The 10,622-nt window shown below is 31.6% G+C and overlaps 2 protein-coding genes across 2 annotated transcripts in view; one reads left to right on the forward strand and one right to left on the reverse strand.

Moving 5' to 3' along the window:
• Nucleotides 1–1,971: 1,971 nt before the first annotated feature.
• LOC119832982 lies at nt 1,972–4,316 on the forward strand. The gene is made up of 5 exons (XM_038356828.1): nt 1,972–2,114; nt 2,352–2,438; nt 2,709–2,897; nt 3,186–3,315; nt 3,880–4,316. The coding sequence occupies exons 1-5, from the start codon at nt 2,112–2,114 to the stop codon at nt 3,948–3,950; spliced, it is 480 nt and encodes a 159-aa protein (XP_038212756.1). The 5' UTR covers nt 1,972–2,111; the 3' UTR covers nt 3,951–4,316.
• A 3,778-nt stretch (nt 4,317–8,094) lies between these two features.
• The window catches only part of LOC119833112, a 9,437-nt gene continuing 6,909 nt past the window's right edge, over nt 8,095–10,622 (reverse strand). Inside the window, exons 3-5 of the mRNA XM_038356998.1 lie at nt 10,121–10,273; nt 8,979–9,144; nt 8,095–8,257 (exon numbers count right to left, since the gene is read on the reverse strand). Of these exons, the coding sequence (XP_038212926.1) occupies nt 8,172–8,257; nt 8,979–9,144; nt 10,121–10,273 (405 nt within the window). The 3' untranslated portion in view covers nt 8,095–8,171. The remainder of the gene's footprint in view (nt 8,258–8,978; nt 9,145–10,120; nt 10,274–10,622) is intronic.

Raw genomic sequence — 10,622 nt, forward strand, 5'->3', positions numbered from 1 at the left:
GAATACTACTGCCAACAGCGATACAAATTTTTGAAAAATATAAGGGATACAGTAACATTCACATCTTCTGTTGGGGTATGGTACTTCCCCGGTGCGAGCTATCGGCTGGCCCAATTCGTGTTAAAGCGTGCTCGACTTTCACAATGAAAACAACGGATTTGGTTCTGTTTGGATTAGGATAATAAGAGTTAAAATTTTGTAAAACTTAAATAAAATTACGTTTACCCGAACTCTAAAGGGAAATTTATTTATTGCTTCATTCACATCCAAAATAATTGGTGTTTTATTCAATAATAAATGCATTTTATACTTCATAGTTAATAGTATACAGTGAAATGAAAAAAAAAATAGACCATATAAAGCGTTTAAATTATTTAATAAAATAAATATGCACCTACGTCACAAAAATATACAGAATTAATATTAATCTAAAACTATTTTTTTTTAAACTTAGAATAAAATGGTTGTATTCAGAAAAATCTCGTCGAAATTACTCTCCTAATAAATGGTTATAATTTTATCGTAACTAACTCCTTTGAATTTGATCCACTTAAAATTTACAACAAATTTAATGCAAATGTCAAGGATCGGAACCAATAAAATAATTTTATGAGTTTATCTTATTCCTATATCCTGATTACCGCCGAAGACCGCCGGGATTAAATAATTTTACATATATGAGCAATTGACTCTATCATTAAAATGTGTTTCTTTTATATGTTTTTTATCTCTAAGTATTTTTTTTATTTATTATTTAGTGAAGGTTAATTAGTTAATATATTACAAAAATTTGTCATATCATAGTAGAAATCATCGTATTCTTTAGTATAAATGTTTGTTACTAAATTTCTAAAATGTGTATGTCTCCACGGATAACCCTTGGCCACTTAAGTTTTACAGCTTTTATCCCAAGGCGGCCGAAGTCACGGTGTGCGGATAGTAACATCGCGCCATTGTTCCAAACTTCTACAATTAAATACCTTTCAAACGACAAATGTTAATTGTCAGCGAACATTAAGGTGATACGCTATCTAGGTTAGATATATAGGTTAGCGTTAAATGCTATTATATTATTCGGGAACTGGATCGATGGCGACACGTTTGCGCAGGCCGGTGCAGCCTCTCTTAAGGCGATGAGATAGTCGTACCTCTTTTCGGGACGGTTTTACTACTTTTTAGTACTTTTTTATTGAAGCGAGTTTTAGAATCTTTTGATGGGTCACTGATGAGGCAGATGCGCAACTGGTTATCCAGATAATTGATGCTTGTGTGATTGTTTTTTTGACAATTATGTGTTTTGTAATTGTACTATAATAATTGAATCAAATGATTATAAATAGTTATATTGTGTTATGAAACATCAAATTTAGTTTCATTTCGTTTTAGAAGTTAATCCTACTCCTACTATCCTACTAATGCTCTTTCACGCAAAAACTGCTGAACCGATTGCAATGAAATTTGGTATGTAGACAGCTGAACAACTGGAATAACATATAGGCAACTTTTTATCCCGATATTCCTACGGAATACGGACTTACGCGGGTAAAACCGCGAGGCTAGTACCCTTATACATTAAAAATGGATGATACGCGTTAGCACAATAAAACAAATAATCATTTATTTTAAATAGTTAGCTGGAAGTCTGTGTGTAATTAAGATACCTAAGTGCCATCCCTCAGAGGTCAATAAAAGCAATTTATTTTCCGCATATAATTGCTCGTAAACGAACATGAAACACGTGTCAAATAATTCTTTCCTACACACTAAGGATAACGGGAGCTCACTTAATTTAAAGCAAGAAGGGTAAACGTATCTTTAATTTCCTAAAGAAAAACCTCACATATATTAAACCTTATTTTTGGTGCAAAATTAAAAAAAAAATCGCACCCAGCTTAATGTTCCCAACAAGTCTTCCCCTTAAACCCTTACAATCAAACTCGCACATACAAAGCTGTGTTCCTCCGAGTCCTCTGTGACACAACATGTCTCCAAATATCGTTTATTAATTAAACAGTTATCTTATTACAATTCTCTTTTATAATTGTTACGATAATTCGTTCTGTGCTGCACAATAAAAAAGAAATCTGTGTTGTGAATTGCTTATTGTTAGAATGGTGAGTGGATTATTTGGGATTGTAGTTTCGATATTGGTTATTGGTAATTTATTTGATTTTATCGTTTTGTGTTGGCGAATTATTGGAAATAAATGATTTAATTTAGAGCTCGTGCTATTGAAAACAATATAATCTAATTTATATTAAAAAAAAAGCAATTTAAATTTAAGAAATTATTTTATCGGTTTCAAATTGAATTAAGAATTTCTGTTTGATGCTTTTTTTTATTTATTTTAGGCCAGGATGGAGTTGCCGGTTTTGGATAAATTTTGTTTTATATTCCATTTGAAGACAGGATGCATCGCTATGGGAATTATTAATTCTGTGAGTATCTATGTAAATATATTTGTCTCGCTTAATCTCGAAAACGGTTCGGCTGATTTACATGTGACAATAAGCTTGTAAAATATAACAATTAGGAAAAATTCTAACCTCACACATCTCCGCTTATGCGATCAGAACTTTCGGTTGGGTGAACCGATTTTGATAATTCTTTTTTTATTTGAAAGTCGGTGCCTCCCGTGTGGTCCCATTTTTTAGTCTGACAATTTTAAAGCGATTCGTTTTGTTTTAAAAATAATTATTTATTCCCAGATAATAACATTCGTGCTAGCAGTGATCCTGATAACGTTCGCAGTTGATATTAAAGACGCGTCTGAGTCGAAAAAGGACGAAATTGACACCGGCATGTCGTCAGTAGTCTACACGATAGTAGTGCTACTCGTCGTGCTACTGTTTGTTAAGTTCTTGCTGGATCTCATTTTCGTATACGCGGTGCACAAGGTGAGCTTTAAAAAAAATATATACTAATATAATATTGGGAATGTGGTTTTGTTTTATGTAGGGTAAATGAATTTTTCATATATCTTAAGTATATAGGATTAATATTTAGCGATGTTAAAATAAATATTCTTGAAGCAAAAGCTATCAGTATATCAAAATGATGTCATCGCAACACTGCACCACAGATAATATAATAACTAAGTACATACAGTATAACACAGATAATATAATAATAACTAAAAGGCTATACTTTTAATTGCTTTTTTCTCACAAAGTTTTCTATTTCAGGAAAAATGTGGAATTATAAAAAAGTATTGCATCTTCTGGATCGTGTTCGTGGTGCTGTTCATCATCAGCTTCCTCAAGACGCTGTTCCACATGGGCGCTGGCCATGTTATCGCACAACTGCTTTTCCTGGGTAAGTATTTACGTTTTTAATACTCTTTACTTTTAAGGAATAATTAATCGATGTTTGAAAAACACAGTTTGAGACGTATGCAATCTTGAAATTTTAAAAGGAAGGTATATGAGATTTGTTTATGGGAGTCAGCACGTTTCGGCACGAATTCACCAGCCCATATCGGGGAAGTACACCCCGAGAAAACCAGCGTGTAAATGGCATGCCACTGTGCTTAGTACGGTGAGTGGGGAGCAGGAGGCCCGTTTCCAATCGTCAATCCTTTCCTTATCCCTCACCCCTTAAGAGCGGGCAGCGCATCCGCAGAGGCACCTACATAGGCATACCTCTGCGAATGTTCATGGGCAGTGGTAATCGCTTACCATCAGGCGAACTACCAGATCAGTTGCCCGCTAAGACATAAAAACAAAAAAAAATACAAAAATGTAGATATTATCTATACTTTACAAAAGTGAAAATGAAAATTTAAACATAAATTCAGTACCAGTCATACCATTTTCGTTTAATAAAAAGGTTGACCGCATTAAAGATTCTATTTTAATAACGCTAAGGTGTTTTTTTCAGCGGAGAATTTCTACTTCATCGTTGTCATCCGAAGCTATCTCCTGTCAATTAACGAAGATGGCGTCTTGTAAATTATGAAATTGCGAGGTATTTATTTGATATAAACTGAAAAGATTTGGTTACAGAGTTATTTTTCAATAATTGAAGTAAGAGACGCAATTAACAAACGATATATAAATAAAACCCTTATAATTAAAATAAAAACTACATTAATTTATTTAAATTTCATGTAATATCCACACTTGTTGATCACGGATCCATTGTTAATTAAACTAAACACTGGTTGTGACATTTTGTTGTGTAAAAATAATCTCACGAAGTTCCTGAAATCTCGTATTAAACAACGAAATTTAATCATAGTTGTAAATTTTAGTTTATTTAATTTTATAATCCACGAAACAGAGTCCGGAGATAGGTATAAACATCGAACACGTCATTCATTATTCGTTTATTACATGAGAATGAACAAAAATATATGATTAAATCATTCAAGGACCAAAAAAAATCACGAGACAAAAAGTAAAATTACAATTTCACAAGATACAATGTAAATGTTAACGGTAATGCAGACTATACCAAAGTCTATAGAAAAAAAATACAAACATTAACTTGCCAGTATTCAAAATTTAAATTCAAATAAATAAAAAAAAAGAATTGCTTGTGAAGCAAGAATATTTATTTGTAGTTTGTCTTCCAATGTAAAATTAAAATTGTTGTTATATTTTATGCTGTAAAGTAAAGAAATTTACAATTCGCTCGATATGATTGTATTTTGCATTGATAAATATATAATATCATGTATATGTATTATACCTCTTGGTTGGAAAAAAAGTTAATATTTTTAATGCATTCTAAGTTTTATCAACTGTATCTACTTCTTTGATGAAATGAATTAACAGCAAAGTTGTTATAAGTATCAATGTACTTAAAATCAGAATAAAGTGTCATATCAAATTAAGAAGAGCGCATAAAACTATTATACATAGTTACTATTGGAAGTGTGATTATTATCCTTGTAACCAACACTTTGGAGATGAAAATAAACCCTTATTACAATTAAATTTAAAATAACGGAAGCGCTAAATCCTGTCCTGACATATCCTATGACATATTAAAAATTTTCTTTTACAAGGTTAAGCTTTAAAAATGATAAATATCATAACTGACAATTATGTGTTTAAAATAAATAACATATCAATGTGACAATATTGTTAATTTAAGATATAATAGGTCCATGGAAAAAATGTTTTTTCTTACTATAAATTATGAGCTTGCGCATAAATTTATTAATATCAACGAGTTTTCTCATAATATGTAGATAATGTGTTTGAACATATATCACAATTATTGTTTTAAACGATTATTATTATATGTGAACATTGGGAAAGCGTATAATTATTTCATATTAAATATTATATTTTTATTAAAATTTATAAATTATTAATGAAATTCTGATAGAGATTTAATTTCGTTCTTACATAGAAAAAAATAAAATATTGTTATCTATATCTATATATGTACTTACTACAATAATTATATTATAATTACGTTATTATTGAAAATGAATACCTATTTTTCAGTTCTTTGTTATACAACTGTTTTATTGAAATGTGCATATATCACGGATGTATTTACATAGTTATTAGTCGTGTATAGATAGAAACTGTATGTAACAATAGAAGTTTATTATAATCCATTTAACCAAGTCATATAACTAACTTATGAGTCCTCATCAATAACAAGTCTATTGTTTATGATTTGTATGTAGGTTCGAATATGGAATTACTCCTGTCGCTTCTTTGGCGCCATAGAGTGAGAATTTGCCTACGTTTAGCGCAAGTTTGGCGCGAATTTCATTAGTTTATCATCTGTGACATTTCAAATTATCTTCGAAATTTTTCTGAATGTTTTCTGAAATCTCCGTCGGTGTAAAATATTATTCAAATTTATCACTGCCCTTTTATGCCAGTTGTCAAAATATTTCAAATTTATTATTTTTTCTTTGCTCAGGCAATGATCTTTCGGAAATTTCAGTTTGGCTAATTTTGGTCTTTTTATGTCATTGATGATTTGGACTCATATTAAATAAGCCATTATTATTATGTGTGTAGGAAATTGTGACAATAAGACGTCCTTTGCTTTAATTAGTCAATAGATGTTGATATGTTCTTGAGGAGCGAATGCATATAATATTAAAAAAAATATTTACAAATCTTTATATACACTCAATTTGAAAATAGTACAGTGGGGCCACCATGGGTTATTCTTCTATGTATTTTTTACTTGCTTGTGGCAGCATTTGCATGGTATAGATTATACCATATACGAGTTATGTATATTTGCATTTGTGAAATGGAAAAAAATGAGAAGGTTATCATATAAGTTATAAGTGAGTATAAAAATAATTTTTAGTACGGCATCCATTTACTCCCAAAGCTCGCTATCTCGTATAGCGTGGCATTTAAAATTAAACTCAAAACATATTAATTTTCAATACTAGGTATAATCGAAAGATATAATAATAAATTACGATGTAACATTGTAAATAAACAGTTTATTTACCTACGCATACACATAGCGTTACAAAAAGTAAAGATGGGGAATAGAATCGTTAGTGAAATTACGTCCAACTCATGGAAAATACTACAGTATACAGGTGTCCAATCTATATTTTCATACAAATAACTAAATATTCTAGAAACTATACAAATAATTCGCTCCTCAAAAACAAATGTTATCCGTCAATATAATATATCTTTCTTGTATCTCTGTCTCGGTGTTTGTAACCCTATTGCTATCCCTTTTCTATGAATGTATTCTTGTATCGTATGTCTTTTAGATACTTGTTAGAAGTGGTTTACAAATGTATAGAGGTCTATTCAAATAATAATTCAATTAAAATATTCTTTATTACACAAAAATAAAGAGTATTATACAGTACACAATATGCTTACATGAAATATTATTTATTAATAAATATTATTGTACAACCTCTTCGGTACGTTAGTCAATGAGCATAATTGTTATTATTTTTTTTATTAGGAAGTGCAAAAATAACTGCTTTGAACAAGTTTGATATTTTCAATTCACGCTTATACTAACGTTTGTGTGTGTGCAGGAGGAAAGTATAGATCGTATACTTTTCTCTTGCTTTCTTAACGATCACTATTTTTTTTAATTCCCTGATTTTATATAGTATTTATTTATATATCCGCACAGATATTGTAATATTATATTATTATCTATTAAATATTATGTAATAAATTAAAATTGTAACAGATAAATAATTGAATCGTTCCTTTTTAGTTTTATGTAAATTAAATATATTTATTTAACATCCTAGTTGCTCTAACTTATAACTTGATACCGGCAAGTCTTGCTCATTGCCCTTATTGAAAATATAAAAGTTTTTTTTTAATTTTTTCCATTATTTGAATAGACCTCGCTCTATAATCTATGTCGGCACAATTATATGATCAATTATCTACGCTTTAAATGTTGTCCTCTAATTTATAACGTGTATTTTAAATGATTTTTTAGAAATATTGATGTTTGTGATTGTTGTACAATGCTTTGTTATATGCGATGGGTAAAATAAAAACTTAAAAAACGATTTGTGTTTGTTGTTGTAAAGATGTATATATAATAAAAAATCGGGATGATTATGAATTCGACTGTAGGCATTATTTGTGTTTGTCTTCTAAAAAATTTATTGGGTGAACAGATTTTTATGATTCTTTTGTTATTCGAAAGGCTGGTGTATATGGTGTGTATATTGTGCCTACCATGTGGTTCTAGTTCAATTTGGTCTGGATCTTATATTTTTAAGGAGGGTCAGATTTTTGTTAAATTACACGAGTGTTGTATATTCTTAACCCAATTGAATAAAACATTTATGACTTTATACAACCCTTTAATCATAAATCTGCTTATCATTAAAGCTTACAGCAGAGTAAAAGAGAGCACTGCTTATGTGAAATTTATATTCATAACTAATACTCAATTAAATATTAAGTAGCCTCTAAACATGGTACCTATTGTTTTTTTATTGCTTTGATATGTACTGAATAATAATTAGTAGTGATCGAGTAGACAAGACCTTCGATTTCAATAAAAATCGAGAGCCAAGTCCAAGCTCCACATACAAGCGGCTAATGTTCCTGCGAAGAAAGAATTGTAACGGAGACATGATGATAAATAAATAAGAAAAACTAGTTTTACATAAATAGTTTATTTACACATGCACGAAGCATTACAAAAGTATAAATAAGGCACTAAATGTCATGTGGCTTTCACATCGGCAGAGCCGTTTCACTGTATGACATTTTCATCTTCCTGTAAAGACTGTTGACCACAATCAGGTAATACAGCGAATAAGCTAAAGTAAAAGAAAAACATTTTAGAGTTAATCAATATACATAGATTATACCATACTAGACTCTTTCCCCAGCTTCACCCGGTTTGACTTAGGAAAGAGATATTTATTGGTATAATTTCATAGTATATTAATGTTTTCATAATGAGTTTTAAAACTATTTTCACCATAAAAGCATAATTTCATAGTGCGCAAGTGACAATGAAAGAAATGTTGAAGGTGTTCGATCACAGAACAAGTAGGTCCAATTAATTGAAAGTATAATGGTTAAGGTATTATTTTATTATGTATGACGTTATATATGACGTCCTTATTAAATAATAGAAAAATGAGCAGTGATGGCTCAGTGGATAGGATCTCGGACTTAAAGCGAAAAATCAAAAAATAAATAGGAAGTTTAATGTATCTGCACATGATTACATCACTACTGCACGAAACAGTGCAGAATATCGTGAGGAAACCGGCATGTCGAAGAATCAGACGTTCGACGACATGTGACATCTGCCAAGCTGCATTTGGCCAGCGTGGTGGATTATGGCCTGAACCCTCATAGGAGTCCTGAATCCCTGCAGTGGGAACATATTTGGGCATCATCATCAGATGATAACGATGAATACAAAAACAAATCCTTAGAGTCTGTATAAGGTATATTGGTTGAAGAGTTCTTTTACATATAAGCATCTCAGTAAATGACATGTAATAAATACCAGAATAACCGTCTTACCCGCACCAAAGATGAGGGATACCACCACCAAAGTCACATTCCCCGGCGACTGCAGCACTGGCCTGAACTCCGGACTGAACAGGCAAGTGACAGCCGCCACCAGGAAGATGCACAGGATAAACACTGAGTTGAAGAGAAGTGACAGCTGGAGGTAATTGGGACGCCTCTGGAATTAAAGTGTTTGTTTGATTTTGGTTTCGGGATATAGCAAATACTTACTAGTTCTTTAAATGCGAAAGTGTGTTCGTTTATGTGCGTCTTATATGATACTAGACTCGCGTCCCGGCTGCGCCCGGTAATCAAAATTCCTGTTTAAACCCAAGGGAGCATTTAGTCGGGATAGAAAGTATCCTATCACCCAAGTCAGATCATACCCTGTATGTTTACCAAATTTCATCAAATTCCTCAGTAGTTTCAGCGCGATCGACGGACGAACATTCAAACAAACTTTCACATTTATAATATTAGTGAAGTGTGTTGTGATTTTCATTTGCTTTTTTTTGATGAAACATCTTATTCCCATGGAAATTTCCTTTTACGTCGCGGATGAGGCCGCCGGCAGAAAGCTAGTAGGTAATATAAATTTCACAGTAGTTAGTAAAATCTACATCACTTTGTACTTTTAGGGGTGGTTTATTATTATACAGTTACTAGGATCAGGTCATTAGGTAAATAAATAAATTAGGACCACAGATTTAATAATATATTACCTCACGCCATCTATTGAGATGATTAAGATCCATCACAACCAATATGAAACTATAATTCAATGATTACAATATTATATCTATGGAACGCGACCTTTGTTCAATTTAATTTTCAGTTTTGTAGCATTGAAATGCTTTATAAATGAGATATTTTGAAAGAATAGAAAAAAGAGGAAAGGGGGTGTCCCTTAGGCACATAAAACCGAGAGGCTGGGCGTTGGTATGGCAAAATGACGCGGGTTCGAATTCCGTTTCGTGGACAAATTTTTTCCTATTCTTTCAATATATTTATAAAGCTATGCAATGCTATAAAACTATAAATTAAATGTATACTAGATTATTTTAATCTTACCCAAAGATCAGGGCATTTTCTAGCATTCGTACAAAGAAATTTGAATCCTAATAATAAAAAAAAGCCTACATAAATTGGCTTACCCTACAGATTCCAATGAGCACAACCAGGTTACTGATGGCTGACAGAGTAGAGAACATGACCGTCGTCATGGAAATCAGATTGTCTTCTCGCTCTCTCTCCTTGTGGCGCGGCAGGTTCCATGACCCAGCTATTATATATAATACGCACGCTTGCTGAAACATAGATAATTTATATTAAAATTAGCTGTCCGTCCCGGCTTCACCCGTGGTACATTGTCTCTTTCCATAGGAACAGTTCTTGTGTCTTAACGAAAACTTTTAAAAGCCGAATCGGTCGAGCCGTTCTCGAGTTTTACGCATAGGAGCACATTTGACGATTTTATTTTCAAAAACATATATATGCAATAATCTAGTCATGAGTGACAGGCCTTATCGTGGCGTATGTTTACATTTTCTTTTGCCATTTTTACTGAATCCCTTTTTATAATTTACTTAGTCTGGCCATAAATACTGTTACACTTAATTATAAAAAAATATTACATTTGAATTTCGAATCTGTCAT

This window comes from Zerene cesonia, chromosome 16 (genome assembly GCF_012273895.1).
Source record: "Zerene cesonia ecotype Mississippi chromosome 16, Zerene_cesonia_1.1, whole genome shotgun sequence".
Taxonomy (NCBI): Eukaryota; Metazoa; Arthropoda; class Insecta; order Lepidoptera; family Pieridae; genus Zerene; species Zerene cesonia.

Bases quoted from the DNA above. Each gene is read 5' to 3' on its own strand.
- LOC119832982 (XM_038356828.1), top strand. The intron at 2,898-3,185 runs GTGAGCTTTAAA...TTTCTATTTCAG, and splicing joins TCGTATACGCGGTGCACAAG to GAAAAATGTGGAATTATAAA. The intron at 3,316-3,879 runs GTAAGTATTTAC...TGTTTTTTTCAG, and splicing joins CGCACAACTGCTTTTCCTGG to CGGAGAATTTCTACTTCATC.